At 50.8% G+C, this 22320-nt stretch overlaps 1 protein-coding gene across 21 annotated transcripts in view; it reads left to right on the forward strand.

Annotated features, from left to right (window-relative positions):
• The window catches only part of SLC37A1 (solute carrier family 37 member 1), a 79802-nt gene that overhangs the window by 51826 nt on the left and 5656 nt on the right, over positions 1–22320 (forward strand). For 14 of the 21 annotated variants that reach the window (XM_070597301.1, XM_070597299.1, XM_008535282.2 and 11 more), the window contains 8 exons: positions 1217–1294; positions 3381–3512; positions 5871–5961; positions 7943–8005; positions 8525–8610; positions 10016–10064; positions 11248–11321; positions 14068–14146. In XM_070597301.1, coding sequence (XP_070453402.1) covers positions 1217–1294; positions 3381–3512; positions 5871–5961; positions 7943–8005; positions 8525–8610; positions 10016–10064; positions 11248–11321; positions 14068–14146 — 652 coding nt within the window. The remainder of the gene's footprint in view (positions 1–1216; positions 1295–3380; positions 3513–5870; positions 5962–7942; positions 8006–8524; positions 8611–10015; positions 10065–11247; positions 11322–14067; positions 14147–22320) is intronic. The other 7 variants (XM_070597312.1, XM_070597313.1, XM_070597314.1 and 4 more) reach the window with 2 other exon arrangements.

A 22320-nucleotide genomic window follows, 5' to 3' on the forward strand; every position in this document is an offset into this window, starting at 1 on the left:
TTTATGCTTCAAAGGACACCATCAAGAAAGTGAAAAGACCACAGAATGGGAGAGAATATTTGCAAATCATACATCTGATAAGAGACTTGTAACTAGAATATACAGTCGGCCCTCCATAGTCACGTTCCACATCCACAGATTCAGCCAACTGCAGATCAAAGGCCTGTGATGGCTGCATCTGTACTGAACATGCACAGACTTCTTTCCCTTTCATTATTCCCTAAACAATACAGTATAACACTATTAACACCGCATTAACATTGTATTCGGTGATGTGGGAGGATATGCGTAGGTTATATGCAAATACTACGTCATTTTATATGAGGAACTTGAACATCCACGGATTTGGGTGTCCGTGGGGGTCCTGGAACCAATCCCCTGTGGATGCTGAGGGACACCGGTATAAAGAACACTTAGAACTGAGTAATAAAAACACAACCCAGTTTTAAAATGGGCAAAGGTTCTGAAGAGACATTTCTCCAAAGAAGACATACAAATGCCCAATAAGCCCAGGAAAAGCCGTTGAGTATCATTAGCCATCAGGGAAATGGAATCAAAACCACAGTGAGATACCGCTTCATACCCACTAAGATGACTCTGCCAAAAAGACAGACAATCGCAAATCGGACCCCTCCTACGCCGCTGGGGATGTGAGATGGTGCAGCCACTGTGGGAAACACAGTTCCTCAGAAGGTCGAGCATGGAGTTACCGTATGACCCAGCAATGCCACTCCTGGGTGCACGCCCAAGAGAAGTGAACACATGACCGCTACACACACTCCCCGGAGCCCCAGCGCGCGAGCTGCGTGCTGTCACACAAGCCGCGCTCTCCCGCTGAAGGACGTGTTCCTCCTCCTGAATCGATCTGCCCGCAGGAAGGGCCTCTGTCCCTCACTTGGCGAAAAACATTGGCCTGTGTTATTTCTAAAGGCTCTTTCCTTTCAAAGTCAGTTAAAAATGTCAAAGCCCTTAAGGAAAGTTAAGTTGCCTCAATTGGCGTTCTCATGTTTCTTTGTACCTCAGTCTTGGATGATTCTCCCGAAAAGGGTTGTATTTTCACCTTGTGTTGTCTGAGGGTCTGAGCCTTGACATTAAGCTGATGAGCGCTTTGTTTCATTTCCCTTTGGTGAGAATAGTCAGTACCCTTGCTACGGTGAATTAGGTGTAATTTCTGGCTGTTGATTGAGTAATGGCTCTAATTAAAATATTTCTCCAGCATTCGAAGGGCTATGAGAATGGCATGCACAGACTCAGGCTGCAGAAGCACGTCTTAATGGAGAAGAACAAGCCTCTGGTGAGTCAGGCACGGATGCCGCGGAGTCGAAAGTCACAGCTGCTGCCTCGGTGACATCCAGGGTCTCAACAAAATTGGGCCTCGTGGTTCTACAGTAAAATTTGAGTTTGCCCTTGTTAGACTTCTTTGGCTAGCAAGCTAAACTTATTTTAAGCTTTTCAATCAAATTTGAAAGGGACTCATTCACCAACTCTTTGCCAGCATTCAGTGTTGCAGGCACTGCCCCAGGTTCGGCCACACCACGAGCATCATTCACAATGTCTCCCCTGCTCCTGTGGAACTCACGTTCCAGGGGATGGGGTCAGGGTACAGACAGAACACCTGCTGTAAATGCCAGGAAGACAGAGCCTGCCGAGAGAGGGTGAGCTGCCCCAGGCCTGGTCTCGGGAGCCTTCCCTAGGCAGGTGGCATCGTATCCAGCTGTGAGGGAGTGGGGGGACGAGTCTGCATGTACCTGGGCCAAAGGGGTTTCAGGTAGAAGGAGCGCAGGGTGGGCTGGGAGTATGAGATGGGACCAAGAGATAACATAAAAAGTCATCTTCCAGCCCTCTGTCCGTCCACTCCACATTGTGTAGAGGAGGAAACTGAAGCACGGAGGTACTCAGTTACCTGCCTGTCCTCCTCGGAAGTGGGGAGGCCGCAGTGTAGCCCAGCGGTCTCCCACCACACCTGGGCCTTCCCCCACCCCTTCCCTTTCAGGAAACTTCCAAGAAGTTTCTCGTGTGGCTTCTGCGTGGCTCACTGCACTGACCCACAGGGGCATTATAGATTTGGTTTTAATCATTGAAATTACAACTTATTTTCTTTTTAAATCAGCTTAAAGGATAAATGCACTAAACAGTCTTCTTGCTTTTTTTTCTTCATTGCCTAAGGAAATTTATTTGTGGTGGTTGAAATAATGGAAGAGGGGAAAATGATGTCTCATACATCTCAGTCCTTGGATTTTAGGGAAATTCAACTGAAATGCTTTAAAATTGGATCCCCACTTGGCAGAGAGCAGAGAGAAAAGCAGGCTCTCTGGGGTCTCTTCTTATAAGGGCACTAATCCCATCATGAGGGCTCCACCCTCGTGACCAGAGGCCCCACCTCCAGGTAGCATCACAATAGAGATTGGGGTTCAACATATAAATTTTGGAGGGCCACAAATATTTGGTCTGTAGCATCAGGTCTTAATTGATGTCCGCGTGGCTGGAATTCCTCTCCAGTTGTTATCGAAGACCTAGTTTTCCATTTGAGGCAGAACCCCAGCCCTGTGTTCTGGTGTAGTTACTGCCTAGTAAAGCTAGCCCTGTCTCCTGAGTATAACTTCTCTTCCCTTTTCTATTCCTTCTATGAAGGTCTATTTACCAGCATGTCACCAGAGAGACGGTTATAGTTAGAAGCCCTGGCAGGTCTTATTTCAGGCCTGGCCATACCACAGGCTGACCTTGATGTGGACATGACCAGGCAGGTGTTGGCCCTTGTCGATCAGTGTCCCCTTTCAGCCAGCCCCTGCAAAGCCCTCTGAGCACTAACGAGGCTTTGGTGCCTTGCTCTTTTGTAGCAGGAGCAGCTCATACACTGGAAGTGGCTCTTGGGTCAGCAGGCAGGATGTCCCACAAGTTTTGCAGGACACGCCGGTGTCCCCTTTCCCAGACTTACCCAGCTCAGAGCCACTGGGCTCAGAGCTGAGCGGTACCCAGTCCCCTGATCGCTACCGCTTTTCAGATAGTACTGCTTAATTCTCCTGTGTGCCAGGCGTGATTCTTAATGACTTAATGAGGAAATGCACAAAGAAAGGAGGTGGGCGAGGCGGAAATATGAATGGAGAGAAAGCGGCTCTGGCATCACTTAGCCACGTGCTGGACCCTCATCTGTCCTCATGGGAGGAGTCACAGGATTTTGCAGAGTTTTAGTTAGTATTTCCTTAAAACACGTGAATGCTAATGATTTAAAGCAATGACTAAGGTGAGATTGTTGTCCAAGATGTCCCCAGGACTTTCCGTGGAGCAGCTCGGTCGTTAGGAACTGTGGCCTCGCTGCAGCAGATGGACTACTGGGTAACACCTCTTCTTCTCTTTTTCCTGTCACTGGGACTCGTCTCCAGGACCCAGAGATGCAGTGCTTGCTGCTGTCAGATGGGAAGCATTCTGCCCACCAGAACCACACCATCGTTCTCCCGGCTGACGCCGGGAGCGGTGTGGCGGCCATCAGCTTCACAGGGGCCCTGAAAATCCCCGTGAGTACTCGTGCCTGGGGAGAGTCTCAAAACGGGGCACCTGTGCTTGCTGTGAAAAGAAACGGGCTTGTCAATAGTCAAGCTCGCAAAAAGGAATCCATGACTCTGTAGTCCAGGGGTTGGAAATTCACAGCATGACCGCAAATCTCAGCCTGGAGGCTCGGGATGACGGGGCTGCCGCGTTGTGTTTACCTCGTACTGTGTTTAAAAATGTTTGAAGTTCATTGTCTCCATTTAGAAGTTCAGAAATTTCATAAACAAATAGGGCTTCCCATCTTCACCTGAAAAACCAGAAAATCTGGCAGCCCTAGGCCTGCACCCCGCTGGCCAGGGCCCTTGAGGTGCGCCCCCTGCCGGGCCTGCCTGCCTGCCGCCCAGAGACCCTGAGTGTGAGCCCGGGAAGCACCGCCTTCTGCTCTGAGGCTTGGAGGAGCCAGCTCGGTTTCCTTTACCCTTTAAAGCACTTTTAGGAACACAGACCTGGTCTGACTGACCCGTGAGTGCTGGCAGGGAAGGAATGGGGCTGTGCAGAGACCAAAGAGAAGAAAGAAGCCACTCCTGCACACACAGGGCTGATGGTCCGTGGACTCTGGGCTTGTTCTTTGTTTAAAAACCAGGTGTGCTGGTCCATGGGGGGGGGCGGCTGGCCCAGACTCTGGACAGTAGGCATGGTACCTGCTGGGGTGGGGGATTGTGTGTGATCAGGGCAGGAAGGAGACTCAGGGGGCAGGTTATTCCCAACAGGGGTTGGGGAGGTGTGCAATGATGAGACTTCCTGTAGCTTTAGATTTTCTTTTATTAGATTCAGGGCTCCCTCAGCAGAGAATCTTGGGAGCTCTGTAAAAGGATGTTTAGAAGCTGTGTTGTCCTAACCCATGAGCCTTGGAGGGCAGCAGAGGCAGAGCACAGGAGCAGAAGCAGGTGGAGAGGAGAGAGCACACGTGGCCCCGTGGGCTGGGGTGGCCAGGCCTCGAGGACCACACGTAGAAACGTTGGGCCACTGCCCTCGCCTACCAGTATCCATAGGAACAAGTGTGGCTCCCACACCAGACAAGACTGGCTTCACTGATGCTCGCCCTCGGTGAGAAAGGGCAGAGGGAGCACAGACTCAGAGGCCCCCACAATTGTGTGGGGCTAGAAACGTAAATGGTACGACCTAGAACCTTAAAATAACATCACAGAAATGAAAGAACTTAGGAGAACTTCTGCTTTAGGACGACGTCCTGCCAGCGCCAGGGTAAACCTGGGCCCGCAGAGAACCCAAAGCCGGTCTCCGGCCAGTGGAGAAGCCTCCTGGAGTCACTGAAAAAGGTCTCTGTGGGCTGGCCCGTAGGAGATGCTGGTTTTAAATAAAAAGTTATTTGGCCTGACCATGGCCCTGCCGAGACAAGTGAGCAGGGTGTCCCAACCACTCTGAGCTTCCATTTCCTCATCTGTAATATGAGCTCAGTGCCTGGCGTAATGCCACACGTCCTGAGGACTCGACGAGACCCTTAAGGACAGCACTGAGTACAGTGGCAGGCCCAGGACAGGCGTGCAGATGTCACACAGCCTCATGCTGGGGTGTCTGCTGTGAAACACGAGCTCTTTAATTCCAAAATCCTTCCCGTGGGTTGAGCCTGTGTTCCTCGCTGAGTTTGCTGGACGCTCCTGTGCAGCTGCAGCATGGGAGGGGGCAGGGATGCGGTACCTGGTGTCATTCAAGTTCTCACTCCAGTTTCCCAAGCAGACATGAAATAAAACGCAAACAAACCTCGCAGCAGCCATCAATCCACACCACGATTTCCTCATGAAGGTGTGCCTTTCTCTTCCCGGTGTTGTCTGCAGCACCCACGGGCTGTTTAGCCCCAGGTGGGGTGCGGTCGTCTGTGTGTCTCACAGGGTGGTCAGAGTCGTTTGTTCCATGTGTTTCTGGGTCGCTGTATAATTTGCAGGGATTTCCATTTAAAGGGAAAAAGAAATCAGCATTGAATGCTCAGCCGCTGTGTGGCTCTGCACCATGCCCACGCTCCTTGAGAACGTAATAGCTGAGTGTTCAGAGCGATGTGCTGAGAGAATCTGATCAGTATGTGTTTTCGTTGACTGATCTGGTGTAAAGACATTGGGTTTCGACCTTCAGAGGTAGTCATGCGCTGTGGGGGTCTGTATTCAGTTTTCCAGTGATCTCACACCCTTAGGTTGCAGTGTACAAACAGCACTACCACGTGCTCCCTCCCTGCATGCAGCTAGAGGTGCTAAAACCAGACCAGAGATGCGGGCTGTTTTTGTGGGAACGAGGTAATTTGTAATGCTGTTATGGATTAAACAAACCTGCTGAGTACACGTGTGGGGCAGACACCGGCTCGCTGTCTCTTTCAGGGTGTGATCGAGTTCTCGCTGTGTCTGCTCTTTGCGAAGTTGGTCAGCTACACTTTCCTCTTTTGGCTGCCGCTGTACATCACCAATGTGGGTGAGTGTCTGCTGCTAGAAGCACAAACGTTGCGTTCTGGGCAGTGCTCCGATCCGAACTTGCTTTCCTCTGCTGGTTTCTGTAGCCGCGGAAGGGAAAGGCGTGCTGAGGCATGGTGCTCTGAGAGGCACGCTTCGAATCAAACATAATCAGTAGAAATGTACAGAAAAAGGATTCGGATATGAAAGTGTTATTACCGTAATAATAAGCTCAACAAAGTTTAAAGGGTGGACGTGTTAGGTCCCAGCTGTGGCTACCAGTTCGGTCGGGCTCTCCTATCTGGGGGCAGCCTGCATTTAAATTTAGGCTACATGGAACTTCAGGTCGTATCAGCCAGCAAGCAGCACTGGAGGCCCTGGGGATCTGAGATACTGCATGCTTAATAATCTGACCTGGAAAGTGCTTCTTGGGTATGAGCTCTAATTTTAAGGAGAGCTGACAGTTTGTCTTAGATTTCCGAAGTCCAGCAGGCGCTGAAGCTGTAGATTATGACAGAACGTCCCGGCTCAATTGTAATGTGCGCTCCCGTACTGTGTGTGGCCACAGCAGGAAGGATGAGACAAGGGACCAACAGTTCTTAGAGAAGAGATCCTTGAGTGTAGGCGTTGCCACCATGGCCAAAAGGACACGGGATGGCCAAGGAGGGCCCCACAGCTTCTGGGCCCCGGAGTCAGGGGTTTCGAGGAGAGAGAAAAGAAACCAGGGTCCCCAGGAGATGTGGACTCTGGTGAATGTGACGAAGAGGAGAAACTTGGAGCGCGGGGGTTTGCGGAGTGCAGACCTCATATCCCCAGCCGTGTCATAAGGCCAAGCAGAGCTGGACATGAACCAGGTGAGGAGGGCTGAATCTCACAGGGGTGGAAGTTGAGGAAGCAGCGAGGGGACCGGTCCACGTTAGCAGGGACAGCACCTGTGGGGGATGGGAAGACGGTAAGGAGCTCCCCAGGGCTTCCGAGCCTCCTTCCCTGTCCAGCACTCCAGTCTGTTAGGGCAGGCAAGCCACACGCAGTCTAGACAGAGGAGCCCTGGGTAGACAGGCACTGTACCTTCTTCCTTTGTTCCCCTGTGATTGCAAAAGGGGTGACATTTTTAGGACTCGGGTCCTGAATTGCTGGCATTTCCAGTCTGAGGGATTGTTGGAAAAAAACAAAGTCCCCTGTGCGTGCGGTTCAGGACACTAGGACAGGCTGGGCTTGATCAGCGTCCCCGATGCCTCCAAGTCTCCTTTCCCCTGCACTGGCCCTCCTCAATCCTCCTTAGAGCCCAGGGCTCGTGCAGTCCCACGGAGGCTCCTGAGCTGGGCGTCATGCAGCTTCGGCTCCTCATCTGCAGTGTGAGAAGCTTGCAGACCCTCCCAGACACAAAACCTGCGGTCAGATGGCTGTGTGACGGGGCACTCTTCTAGTGCCAGAGCCTCTGCGGCAGCCTCTGTGCAGCATCTAACTTTCAGCCACCCCGAGGGGACACTAAGCCCCAGGTGGGATAATTAGTAGACTGAGCCAGGTGAGTCCTCATTTTCTGGTTAAGAGTGTCTGGTTTTCATCCTTGCTATGTGTCTACCCTCGCAGTGGACTGCTTTTTTTTCTTTTAATCTGAGTTAGCTAATAATTGCTACTTGGTTTAAATCATACTTATGAAACAAAAGAATGTTAGGCATGGGGCCGGCCCCGTGGCCAAGTGGTTAAGTTTGAGCGCTCTGCTTCAGAGGCCCAGGGTTTCGCTGGTTCTGATCCTGGGCGCGGACCTAGCACCACTCACCAAGCCACACTGAGGTGGCGTCCCACATGCCACAACCAGAGGCACTCACAACTAGAATATACAACTATGTGCCGGGGGGCTTTGGGGAGAAAGAAAAAAAAATAATAAAAGAAGATTGGCAACAGATGTTAGCTCAGGTGCCAATCTTTAAAAAAAGAAGATGTTAGTGTAGATTTTACACATCTGTGACGTCCTCACTGACGCTCTGTTGTCATGTTAATAGATCACCTTGATGCCCAAAAAGCCGGCGAGCTGTCCACCTTGTTTGACGTGGGTGGGATCTTCGGTGAGTTCGTGGCCACTTGCTCTGCTCCGGGAGCCTGTGGCCTGGGGTCCCCTGGAGTTGATGAACTGCTGAGTGGAATGTGCTCCCCACGGCGCCATGTCACCTGAGTGGGTGCACGGCCGCCACCCTAGGGAACATCCTCTTTCTACATCCTGAGCCCTGACTGAGCTGGAGCTAGCACTCCCTCAGAAATAGGAGTGTGCCTCCCATAGGCAGCAGACTGGTGGATTAGTACCCTGACAAGAAAGGAGCTTTGGGGCCAGCCTAGAACCAGACGCCAAGATTACCCCCCTAGTTTCACCGGGAGACGCCCCAGTCACTCAGGTCTGACCGCAGCCGCATAAGCCCGTGGGGAGGTCAGGCACCGGTGCAGCTGGGCGTCCCGCTAGTGGGGAGGTGGGGAGGGACTTGAGAGAGGAGAGGCTCCCCCTGCTGCTGTCGCATATGTCCCGCTTCCTCTCCATGGGATCTTGCCCTGGGGACCCGAGCCCCTTCAGGATCCACCGCTCTGCCTTGCAGGTGGGATCCTGGCAGGTGTGATCTCGGATCGACTGGAGAAGAGGGCCTCCACCTGCGGCCTGATGCTGCTGCTCGCAGCCCCAACGGTGAGCCCGCCCCACCCCTGCCCCGTCTGTGCCCCAGTGCTTCTGGAAGCAGCCGCCTCTGTCCTCCCCACCAGCAGACACTCTCCCATCAGGCCCGGGCTCAGCTCCCTTCGTGGCTCGCGGTTTCTGGGTACCAGCCATCGCCTCAGCACCCTGCTCATGTTCCCTTCGGGCCTGCATATCCCCAGCTGCCTCCAGGCCACCTCCACTCAGCCTCCCCATCCTGCCACACACTTGTAAGCCACCCTCTGCATGCACCGCTGCTTATCATCATCCTTGGCTCCCACGTGCCTCTGCTCCCTTTGGGACGCCCTCCCCCTCCCACCCCCAGGCTCCTACTTGTCGGTTAGAATCCCCAGCTCCCTCCCTAGCTCCGCAGGCAGCCTTGACCCTACCCAGCATAACCAGGTTCATGCTGTTTTGTACACATTTAGTAGCACCTGACCTCAGGCAGCTACTTTGCCTCTCTGTGCCTCAGTTTCCTCATCTGAAAAACCAGGATGACAATAGCACCACCCCACAGGAGGAATGTGAGGATTAAATGAGACATTATTATAGCATTGCTGGGGTTTTTTGTTTTTAAAGATTGGCATCTAAGCTAGCACCTGTTGCCAATCTTTTTTTATTCTTCTCCCCAAAGCCCCCCAGTACATAGTTGTGTATTTTAGTTGTGGGTCCTTCTAGTTGTGGCACGTGGGACGCCACCTCAGCATGGCCTGGTGAGCGGTGCCATGTCCGCACCCAGGATCCGAAGCAGCAAAATCCTGGGCCACCAAAGCGGAGTGCACAAACTTAACCACTCACCTATGGGGCCAGCCCCTAGTGTTGCTGTTTTTATAGCGATAATATAAGTAATATTATTACTCCTCAGCTTGCGTTGGGGGTATCTGCCCATCTGCCACTCCACTAGGCTACGACTGTCCCTAGAACAAGGCCTAGTTTTCGGTCTTCTTGGGGCCTTGGACACTGCCCAACACAGACACTCAAAGGACCTTTGCTGGAGAGATGGCTGTGGTGGCCCCCTGCTGCGAGGGCTCCCGCTGCATCAGGTGCAGCTGTTCGGGGCGGCAGCCTGGGGAGGAAATCGTTAGACTGAGGCCCGGGGCCCAGGGAGGGCTGCCCCAACTGTGGCCACCTGCCGCAGGCGCTGCAAGTCGGGGGCGCCCCAAGTGATCCAGCCCACCGAGTGCTGGATCTGAACCCGCGCGTCTGGGCAGCAACTTGCCAAGCCCTCCCCAGACGCCTGTCCTCAGCCAGCTGAGCCCAGGCAGCATGACCTGCCTTCATGTTTCCGAGTTTCCACTCTGGGGGGCTGCCTGGCTTGTCAGACATAGAGATTACCGGGCAGTCTGTCAGCTGCTTGTAGTAAACCACTGTTGTTACCCTGTTTCTACCCTGTTCACAGCTGTACATATTCTCCACCATCAGCAAAATGGGTCTAGAAGCCACCATCGGTGAGTCCATGGGGCCTTCTTTTCTTTCACACACAATTTTTGTCTGCACAGTGTGGTGAAATGAAATAAAAAATCAAGAAAGAAGCATTCAGCTGATATAACTGAGCATATGATGTGGCTAAAACAGCCCCGGCGTCCCTCCGTGGGTGGGGCAGATTTGAGAGTGAGCGTGGGAGCGGGCAGACCACCTGGTCCCGGGCCGTGATGAGCCAGGAGCCACTCACAGAAGCCAGATGTCAGCTGGCAGGCAACGGGAGGGCCTGGAGCAGCCTGAGACCTGCAGCGCTGGCAGGTGCGGGCCGGGGCAGGGACGGGGCAGGGACGGGACAGGGACAGGGACGGGGCAGGCTCCAGCCACCTCCCAGCTGGCTCCTGTCAGCCACCATTCTGGGAGCAGCCGCGTAACCCCGCAGGACTATTTTTAACCTCCTGCAAGCAATGCTGTCAAATCATGGCTTTGATACTTAGTAAATGCTTGTACTGACCTGACAAGCCAGAAGTGTGGATTAGAAGGAGTCGGGGCTGGTGTGAGCCATTAGAAGCTACCCAGAAGGCAGGTTGCTGCTGTGCGAGGACTGTGGAGTTTCCTGCGACCCCTCGGTCCAGGCGCTTCTGCACAGAGGAATGTGAACCCGAGGAGAGTTTGGGAACGAGCCTAGAGGACGGTTTAGGAAAGTGACTGTGTTTCCAAATCAGGCACAGTTGTCCTGCCTGCGGGAACTCAGCTGCGCTGGGTCTCCAGGTTTCCCATGAGGGCTGCCGTCTGCACCTGTGGGTGCAGAGACGCGACACCACAACAGGGAGCGCTCGCTCACCCAGTCACGGCTGTTCTCGGTGCGCCGGGCTTTTTGCTGCCTCTCGCTCTGTCGGCAGCTGCTGCCCGTTGAGGGTCGAGGAACCAGAGGCCCAGGTCCTCTGAGCACAGCCTGAGTCTTTGAGAAAGTGTGAGTGGACTCACAAAGCACATCCTGGGGCCAGTTTAGAGGAGGACACTCCTGACACTTGCCCTGGCAGTTGCCACCCCCAGGATGTGGGGCTGCTGTCCAGCACCCGCCTGCATCCACTCAGGCCAGGACCCATGCATGAGACCAGGTGCCCCCACCTAGAGGGTCTCTGAGACCGTGGGGGCTCTCCGGGGGTGCCGTCTGTGCACTAACTCCCTTCTGGTTTCTGGTTTCCACAGCCATGCTGCTGCTCAGCGGGGCCCTGGTCAGCGGGCCATACGCACTGATCACGACCGCCGTCTCTGCCGACCTGGTGAGTAGCCGCACGTCTCAGCACAGAGCCGGGGGGCCGAATGCTGGCCGCAGTGGTCACCAATTCCGTTCGTGACAAACGATGGTCTCTATTGGTAGAACTGTGCATTTACATAAGCACCTTTTTTGGTGGTGGCTGGTGTGTGTGGTGAGAGTCCTCTGAAGTGAGCAGGAGAGATGGCAGCCCCTGCTCTGTCAACGAGGGGCCGAGAGGAGAGGAAGGGGCTCATCAGAGGCCAGCAGCCTGGCTCACTCCTCCGAGCTGCCCATGCTCAGCCCCAGAGATGGGTGACTGTGCACCCCAGGGACAGCCTGCCCACGGTGCCTCCGCAGCGTGAGCTTGGCTCCTCCCCTTCGTCCCGCCCTCTCTGGGTGCCTTGGGGACTGCAGAGACAAGCCAGATGGGGAACTGGCCCTGGGAGGACATAGTCCAGAGAAGGAGCTGGCATGTTAAAGACGTAGTTAATGCACAGGATGGTAGGCGCCCATGCCACATGGCAGGAACCACCCGGGGCCTTGGATCCACAGGAACTACGGACCAGCCCTTCCTGGAGGAGGGGCTGTGGGCAAAGTGATGCTCAACTCGTGGTCGGGGCCATCTCGTCTGCCTGACGTGAGAGACAGACACTTCACACATGGTCAGGTGCGGGCGTCTGGAGGAAGACTGCGCTGGGTACGGAGGGCCCTTTGAAAAGGCGGCTTCCCTAATTACAGGGGAGAGGAGACAGGTCTCCACACAGCAGGGTTTGTGCGGCTACCCCGTCCACAGAGAGGCAGCACGCCTGCCCTGTCCCAAGGGGTGGGCTGTGCGTGGCGCCTCCCGCAGTGGACAGCGTAGGGAGGACGGAGCCTTGTCGAGTGGAGAGACCTTACACAACGCTCCGCCAGGGGTCACGTCCTCAGCCATGGTGACAGGCCACGTGGACAGCCTGGGCCTGATGTGGTGAGAAGGGCACCTCACCTCTGTGGACAACAGCCCACACACCCGTCTAATCATGAGGAAAACACCTGACAAATCCCAAGTGGGGGACATTCGACTCCTCAAAACTGTCAAGGTCAGCAGAAACCAGGAAGTCTAAGGAACTGTTAAAGCCGGGAGAAGCCTCAGGAGGCACGACTACTAAGGGTCGTGTGGCTTTCTGGAGGGGGTCTTGGAGCAGAAAGACTGAATTAACACTGGATAAAAACCCAGGAAATCTGGATACAGCATAGACTTTAGTTAATGTTGATGCATCAATGCTGGGTCATTAATTACGTCAGAAGAGCGTACCGCAGGGAAAGTGGGTGCGGGCCAACTGCAGCTCTGTAAGCCATCTTTGCAAGTTTTCCATGAATCTAAGACTATTCTAACTTGCAAAGCTTATTTAAAACCAAAGCACTTCACCAAAAGTGGTTTCTAGACTCCTGGCAGCATGGCGGGCCTCTCGGCCATCCGGTCCAGCACTCCCCCGACTCCCGGGTCCCCTGGAACTTTCCTGCGGCTCCAGTGGTCTCCCCCTCTTCTGCATCTCTCTGAAGTCCTTCCAGAATCAGACCCTGACTCCCAGCCCTCAGCTTGCTCTCCTGTTTACAAACAGCAGGCCAGCTCCGCTGTGCCCGTGCCTGCCCTGTACCCCTTCTCTCAGGGCTGCGGGCAGCGTGATGCCTGACACCCGGCCCTGTTGGAGCATCCAGCGGCCCTCGTCCGCTGTCCTCAGCATCTCGACTCTCTCCCCTGCAGAGCACTGGGGGCCTCGTCCGGATGGGGCAGAGAGGCTGGCGAGCTGGGCTTTTCTTGACTTTTTTCCGCCAGGTGGCTGACTTATAGCACAGCCCACCTTTATGTCAAGAGAGTGCTCAGACCCCCTTTATGAAGCGTGTCCATGCTCCTGTCGGGGCAGAGAAAATTCTGGAAAAGTCCACACCAGACCAGCAGCAGTGGTCTGCCCCCATGGGCTTAGAGGGTAGAGGAGGGACTTTCTCTTCTTCTTTAGACCCCAGAAAACATGGATTAGGGGTGATTATTAGTTTGCATGTGTGCCTTATTTTACATTATATAGCTGTGTATACACAAATGTGCACACGTTTATTTTTACAAGCTTTGGTTTATTTTTATGGTTTCGGTTTCCAGACGCTATTTTTCCTGATTTGTTTTTTTCCTTTGGTTGTCCTCAGTTGGCGCATTTTTTCCCCAGCCTCACATGTGTGGCTTTTTGGAAACCAGAGCACCTTTAAGATTTGCACTGCCTCCGTTGGTTTCTTGGGTCCTGCCCTCTTCCCATCCTCCCCAGCATTTGCCATTAATCGGGTTGACTGTTAGACACTGCAGAGCTGTCTAATGTGTCACAGAGGGCCCCTCGCAGAAACGTGAACGTGGGCGTTGATGCTGGCACGGCAGAGGGACGGACACGAGTTTTCATTGTCTTCTTACCCTCCACGTTGGCTGGTGTGGTGCCTCGGTGAAGAGGACGACTGTGCTGAATAAATATTTGTTTATTTGAAGAGAATTATAAGAGTCCTTTAAAGTATGCTTGGACAAGTATTTCTGATGGTTTTTGACTTTTTGATTAAATACCCTTGAAACTTTGCATATCTTTCCGTGGTGAGTGTGGAATGGAGTAGAGCTTAAATTTCCTACTGGAAGGCATCCCCTGTTTCGAATTGCTCTGCACGGTTATTTGAGTAAACCGTCCTGTGGGAGGTGTAGGTTTGTTCCTCTCTGTAATGCGGCCGGGGCCTGTCTCATGTTCGTTCCCCCTCTCTTCCAGGGCACCCACAAAAGCCTGAAAGGAAACTCCCACGCCCTCGCCACTGTGACGGCCATCATCGACGGCACCGGCTCTGTAGGTACGTGGGTATGTGTAGTTCTGAGAGGTTAATTGTGGTCATGGGGAAACCACGTTGTCACATCCTAATTAATAGATGCCAAGGATTCCAGTTGCTTTGGTAATATTAGGATGGGCTGGCCTTTTCACACTATGAGCAGCTGAAAAGTGTATGCAAACCTGGGGAAATGGGCATGTGAGCACCATCTGTCCTGTGTGATCGGATGATTCCAGAGATGTGGGCATATGGCTGGTTGGAACAAGCTTGCCTCAGTGTGAAAGAATGTGTGCCCAGGTTTTCATGTAAGCCACGACTGGCCAACTACAGCCTATGGCCCACCGTTCACTGTTTATCACTGTCATCTCAGGAGGACAGAATCTTATTTAAATATAAATGAGAGGGAAACTAACGGGTCCCAAAGCACACAGGATTTTGAGTGTTACTAGCTTCATTCAGGTTCTTGGAGAGAATTCAGTAGTATATTCTGAATTAAAGATAGGTGGCAAATAAGCCTCTCCTCCCCTCAGAAACGGGCAGGTGGGAACAGGTAAACCGCCAAGCCTGTTCTTATCAGTGAGTCAGAAGGCTGATGGCGCCGTCCTTGGCCTTTCAAGCCTTCGTGCAAGGATGTCCCTGCCAGAGATCCTGAAGCCGCCGTACAGGCCCCTGTCCTGCACCAGCTTCTGCCGTCATCGGTTGTCCCTCTCTGGATACGGGAGACCAAAGCTCGGGGGATGGCTCATGTGGCTCCCATGGCTCATCAGGAGGATGCTGAGTTGCAGCCTGGTCACCTGCTGCCCCAGGCTCCCTACCCAGGGGGACAGTGAGAGAGGGCAGACAGGTAGAGACAGGCACCCAGGGGTCTGGGACACTCTCATAGCAGAGAAACCAAATGCTTGCCGGACAAAGGCGGCTCAGTGAGAACAAGTTGCGCGGAGCCCGGCACGTGGGGCTGGCTTCTGCGCCACTGTGGGAAGCTGGGCTTTCCTCTTGGCTCTTCCCGTGGCCTCTGGGCCAGCCGCAGAGAGAGATCCACGTCCGTTTGCGGACACCGACTGCTGTCTTAGTGCAGAATCCAAAGTCCTTCCCACCACTCTGCCCTCCTCACCGTCACAGCCATTCACTGTCACAGCCTGACGGCCCCCCCGCTGTTCCTCAGAAGCACCCGGCCTGGTCCCCGTGTGGGACATTTGCACGGGTGTGCCCTGTGCCTGAGAGGCTCCCCTCACAGGGAACCTGATGCCATGTGCCCTTGTGCCCTCGGAGTCTTTGCTCAGATGTCACTCTCTTAGCGAGCCCTGCTCGACCCACCCTGTCTGGGAGGCGTGGACCCCTCCCCCTAACCCCACCTCAGGGCTACTCTGCCCTGGGCTGCTCTCCTCCACAGCACCTCCACCGTGTGCTTTGTGTCATCTTCTCTCCCTGCCACGTGGGAGCTTCCCGAGGACAGGAGCCCAGTTTGTTCTCTACTGGATTCTCAGCTCCTAGACAGTGCCGGGAGCTCAGGAGGTGCCCAGTGAGTGAGCGCAGCTTCCCCAGACACCTGGACTGCACAGGGGCTGGGCTGGGAGCGCAGGAGGTGCCCAGTGAGTGAGCGCAGCTGCCCCAGACACCTGGACTGCACAGGGGCCGGGCTGGGAGCGCAGGAGGTGCCCAGTGAACGAGTGCAGCTGCCCCAGACACCTGGACTGCACACGGGCCGGGCTGGGAGCGCAGGAGGCGCCCAGTGAGTGAGTGAGTGCACCTCTGGGTCACAGGAACCCCAGGTCCATGCTCTTGCTGCCACTCGCGGGGGCTCTGCTGCCTGCTTCACAGGCAGGCCCTGCTTGTTCTGGGCAACACCAGACAAGGCCGCTGTGCTTCAGAAGGCGAGCTCAAGCTTCTGCTGTTCCCCAGTCTCACCAGCCCTGTTTCTGTCCTCGGCATTGGTTCCTTCATTTCGCTGGTCCCAGGAGTCACTGTGAGTTTGCTGCACAGTGTTCGTGTCACCCTTCTGATGTTTAAAGTGAGACTTTCCCTGCCAGGGCTCTCTCGGGGCCTGCACACGTGTCAGGGAAGGAAGACAGTGCTGTGCCGGGACGGGCATCTGCAGGCAACACAGCTCTCCCCGTGTGGGGCAGGTCGCTGCTCTCCCAGCTCACGTAGCACACGAGAACCTTCCACAGCCTGGAAGACACACTCAGTCAGAAGTCAGGAGACTCCTGGGCTGAGTTCGGTTCTCATGCACTGTGTAACCAAACACCCTTCTCTCTGCCTTCTGTCCCGCAGAGGCCTTTGTCTGAGTCAGTCCAACTCCACTGTCAAACCCTTTTCTTAAAGCAAATTTGGAGCTCTGCTGGTGGCCCTGGTTGCTATTTTAAAGCAGAAGATGGGAGTTTAAAAAGAGGAAAATTATGAATTATGTGAAAAAAACACCTTTTTCTTGATATTCTTTTCAAAACAAGGGGGATAACCTCTAAACAAACAGAGCAGAGACACAAATTGCAAATAAGGAGAAAACTAAGGAAAACCAGCATAGAAAACTACCTACTTGAATTGGTAGTCCAAAATACATGGGACGAGAAACAAAGGAAAGGCAGGAGAACCAGAAACCAAGCGATAAAATGGCAGCATTAAGCCCCTACATTTCTATAATCACTCTAAATGTAAGTGGATTGAATTCTGCAATCAAAAGACACAGAGTGGCAGGATGGATTAAAAAACAAGACCCAACAATATGCTGCCTCCAGGAAACACACCTCAGCCCCAAAGACAAACACAGACTCAGAGTGAAGGGATGGAAGACGATACTCCAAGCTAATAGCGAACTTAAGAAAGCAGGTGTCACCATACTCATATCAGACAAAGCAGACTTCAAGACAAAGCAAGTAAAGAGAGACAAAGAGGGGCAGTGTATATTGGTAAAAGAGACCGTCCACCAAGGAGACATAACACTTATAAATATATATGCATGCAACACAGGAGCACCAAAGTACATAAAGCAACTATTAACAAAACTAAAAGAAGATATCAGCAACAATGCACTAACAGTAGGGGACCTCCACACACCACTAACACCAACGGACAGATCATGCAGACAGAAAGTCAACAAGTAAATTGTAGAATTAAATGAAAAGCTAGACAGATGGACTTTATAGATATATATAGAACACTCCATCCAAAAACAGCAGGTTACACATTCTTCTCAAGTGTGCATGGAATGTTCTCAAAGATAGACCATATGTTGGGAAACAAAGCAAGCCTCAATAAATTTACAAGGATTGAAATAATATCAGGCATCTTTTCCAACCATAATGCTATGAAGCTAGAAATCAATTACAAGAAAAAAGCTGGGAAAGGGGAAAAGATGTGGAGATTAGACAACATGCTACTGAATGACCAATGGATCGTTGAAGAAATCAAAGGAGAAACCAAATGTTATCTGGAGACAAATGAAAATGAAAACACACCGTAGCAACTCATTTGGAATGCAGCAAAGAGGTCCTAAGAGGGAAATGCATTGCAATACAGGCTCACCTCAACAAACAAGAAAAATCTCAGACAAGCAATCTCAAACTACACCTAACAGAATTAGAAAAAGAAGAACAAAGTCCAAAGTCAGTAGAAGGAGTGGAATTATAAAAATTAGAGCAGAAATAAATAAAATTGAAACAAAAAAGACAGTAGAAAGGATCAATGAAACAAAGAGCTGGTTCTTTCAGAAAATAAACAAAATTGACAAACCCTTAGCAAGGCTCACTAAGAAAAAAAGAGAGAAGACTCAAATAAATAGAATCAGAAATGAAAGTGGAGAAATTACAATGGGCACCACAGAAATATAAAAGATTATAAGAGAAGGTTATGAAAAACTATATGCCAACAAATTGGACAACCTAGAAGAAATGGATAAATTCTTAGACTCTTACAACCTCCCAAAACTGAATCAGGAAGAAAGAGAATCTTAATAGATTAACCAATCACAAGTAAAGAGATTGAAATAGTAATCAAAAACCTCCCCAAAAATAAAAGTCCAGGACCAGACTGCTTCTCTGGAGAATTCTACCAAACATTCAAAGAAGATTTAATACCTATCCTTCTCAAGCTATTCCAGAAAATTGAGGAAGATGGAGTACTTCCTAACACATTCTATGAGGCCAACGTCACCCTGATCCCAACACCAGATAAGGACAATACAAAGAAGGAAAACTACAGGCTAATACCACTGGTGAACATAGATGCAAAAATCCTCAACGAAATATTGGCAAACCGAATACAGCAATACATTAAAAGGATCACACACCATGATCAAGTGGGCTTTGTACCAGGGACACAGGGCTTGGTCAACATCCACAAGTCAATCAATGTGATACACCACATTAACAAAATGAGGAACAAAAACCACATGATCATCTCAATAGACACAGGAAAGCATTTGACAAGATCCAACATCCATTTTTGATAAAAACTCGCAATAAAATGGGTATAGAAGGAAAGTACCTCAACATAATAAAGGCCATATATGACAAACCCACAGCCAACATCATACTCAGCGGATAAAAACTGAAACCCATCCCTCTCAGAACAGGAACAAGACAGGCGTGCCCACTATCACCACTCTTATTCAACATAGTACTAGAGGTCTTGGCCAGAGCTATTAGGCAAAAAAAAGAAATAAAGGAATCCAGTTGGGCAACGAAGAAGTGAAACTCTTGCTGTTTGCAGATGACATGATCTTTTGTATAGAAAACTCTTAAAAAATCCATCAGAAAGCTATTAGAAGTAATCAACAATTACAGCAAAGTTGCAGGGTACAAAATCAACTTACATAAATCAGTAGCATTTCTATACTCTAATAATGAACTAATAGAAAGAGAACTCAAGAACACAATCCCCTTCACAATCACAAGAAGAATAAAATATCTTGGAATAAATTTAACCAAGAAAGTGAAAGACCTATACAATGAAAACTACAAGACTTTCCTGAAAGAAATTGATGACAGCATAAAGAGATGGAAAGACATTCCATGCACATGGATTGGAAGAATAAACATAGTTTAAATCTCCATTCTACCTAAAGCAATCTACAGATTCAGTGCAATCCGAATCAGAATCCCAATGACATTCTTTACAGAAATTGAACAAAGAATCCTAAAATTCATATGGGGCAACAAAAGACCCCGAAGTGCTAAGGCAATCCTGAGAAAAAAGAGCAAAGCTGGAGGCATCACAACCCCTGACTACAAAATGTACTACAAAGCCGTGGTGATCAAAATAGCATAGCACTGGTACAAAAACAGACACACAGACCAATGGAACAGAATTGAAAGCCCAGAAATAAAACCACACATCTATGGACAGCTAATTTTTGACAAAGGAGTTGAGAACATACAATGGAGAAAGGAATGTCTCTTCAACAAATGGTTTTGGGAAAACTGGACAACCACGTGTAAAAGAATGAAAATAGACCATTCTTTTACACCATTCATGAAAATAAACTCAAAATGGATCAAAGATTTAAAGGTAAGACCTGAAACCATAAGACTTCTAGAAGAAAATATAGGCAGTACACTCCTTGACATCAGTATTAAAAGGATCTTTTTGGACACCATGTCTTCTCAGACAAGGGGAACAATAGAAAGAATAAACAAGTGGGCCTTCATCAGACTAAAGAGCTTCTTCAAGGCAAGGGAAAACAGAATTGAAACAAAAAAACAACCCACCAACTGGGAACAAATCTTTGCAAATCATATATTTGACAAAGGGTTAATCTCCATAACATATAAAGAACTCACAACTCAACAACAAAAAATCAAACAACCGGATTAAAAAATGGGCAGGGGACATGAACAGACATTTCTCCAAAGAAGATATACGGATGGCCAATAGGCACATGAAAAGATGCTCGTCATCACTGTTCATCAGGGACATGCAAATCAAAGCTACACTAAGATATCACCTTACCCATTAGAATGGCTAAAATAACCAAGACAAAAAATAACAAATGTTGGAGAGGATGTGGAGAAAAGGGAACCCTCATACACTGCTGGCGGGAATGCAAACTGGTGCAGCCACTATGGGAAAACAGTATGGCGATTTCTCAAAAAATTAAAAATAGAAATACCTTATGGCCCAGCCATCCCACTACTGGGTATCTATCTAAAGAACTTGAAATCAGCAATTCAAAGAGACCCATGCACCCCTATGTTCACTGCAGCATTATTCACAACAGCCAAGACATGGAAGCAGCCCAAGTGCCCATCGACTGATGACTGGATAAAGAAGATGTGGTGTATATATATACAATGGAATACTACTCAGCCAGAAAAAAGGATAAAGTGGTCCCATTCACAACAGCATGGATTGACCATAAGGGTATTATGTTAAGCAAAATAAGCCAGATAGAGAAAGACAAACACCGTATGATTCCACTCATATGTGGAAGATAAACAAACACATGGACGAAGAGAACAGATTAGTGATTACCAGGGGAAGGGGGTTGGGGGTGGACACAAAGGGTGAAGGGGTGCACCTATAAGATGACTGACAAATAATAATCTACAACAGTGATTTCACAATGTTGTAAACTATTATAACCTCAATAAAAATAAAAAATAATTTAAAAAATAAACAAGGGGGAAGCAGAAATCCATGGCTAGGGGTCATCTGCATCTGTAAAGAAGGGCATGCTCTGAGCCCCATAGGAGGAACCAAAGCACAGCACTGGGTGCCTTTGACCCCATGGAGGGATGGCAGGAGGCGACTCGGACCATCTCTGCCCTCCTCACTAACCTGCTCGACGTACTGACCATGGTGGAGCCGTCAAACCCCCCTTGGTTTCCACAGCGCCTACCCTCGGAGGGCTGGTGGGCACTTGGATTCCCGGGCCCTGCCAGCTCCAGAGCCCGAGGACCTGAGGAGACAGTTGCCGTGGAAACGGCACGCATGCTTGTCCACCACTGCATCTCCATCATTGTGTCTCTCCATAAGTGCTCCCAACCAGACAGAGGCAAAGCCAGGCTCGAGTGGAGAGGCGCACCGTTCAGCAAAAACCCCTCACGAGGGCGTTTACCCCTTGTAGACAAAGGCCTCGGTGGGACAGAAGGCAGAGACAAGGTGGTTCAAATGTTTACTACGTGTAAACGTTGGTTTCAATGGAGACAAGCATGGCTAATTGTAAATACGCCAGTGCCTTCTCGCAGTTCACAGAGCCGTGTGGTTCTAGTGGCACAGGTGTGACATAGTTGGTGCGTCCACAGCACTTAGAAGGGCGTCCCAGGAGGCTGCGAGCCTTGTTGTTCTGATATATTTTATGCAGAGCCATTAAATAGAGCCATGAATTTTTTCAGGTTAATCTTTATTTTATCAAAGTAAAACATACTGTAACTTTAGAAGCCAGATAGTCTCACAAGCTTATTATAACGCAAAATGACAGGCCCCTGCCCCATGCCCTTCAGCCCCTCTTTCTGGAAGCCGTCACTGTCACCTGTTCCTTCTGGTCTTTCCCACCTGTTTCTTGAATTATCAGTTTTTGACAGTATCTGCTGTCCTTCCAGTAAGGAAGATGGGGACCTGGCTCTTTCACCCCCATACTCCTTTTCCCTCCTCCCCATCCAGTACTCTGGCTGTGTTAATATCATTCGCTCTTGAGCCAAGAATTCAACTTTAATTATACATCTTTAATATGGACATTTTCATTCTTCCCCAAACTAACGAATGCTTCATGTTTTCCTTTTGTTTGAGTTTCTGTGGCAGTTGTTGCCCCTCCGCAGCCTCCCACGCCTCAGCCTGTGTGGGCGTCCTCCGCCACCTTCCTCCCCTGCTTTGCTCTCCACCTGCTGCTCAGCTCTTATCCCAGAGCTGCTTTCCCCAGCATCCTACGGATTCCTCATCTCTTGCCCACATTGGGCCCTGTTGTCTAGATCCCGTGTTTACTCCTCTTTGGTGGAAAATGTCTTCTAGAAGCTTCCTGAGTAGCAGTTCACAGGAGGCAGATTGGAGAACTGGGCGGTCTGTGGTGTCTGGATTCTGCCCTCTTGCTTGATGGACAGTCTGTCTGGATATGCAACTCTGGGTCCAAAGTCCTTCTTCTTCAGAGTTCCAATGGCTTCCAGCTTCCCTGTCACCGTGGAGAAATCTGTGACGTCCTTGGCTAGGCCTTCCTTTCTGACCACTTCTTTTCCTGGGGGCTCACTTCTTCATCCCCTGGGCCCTGAGCC

Source organism: Equus przewalskii, chromosome 27, assembly GCF_037783145.1.
Source record: "Equus przewalskii isolate Varuska chromosome 27, EquPr2, whole genome shotgun sequence".
Classification (NCBI taxonomy): Eukaryota; Metazoa; Chordata; class Mammalia; order Perissodactyla; family Equidae; genus Equus; species Equus przewalskii.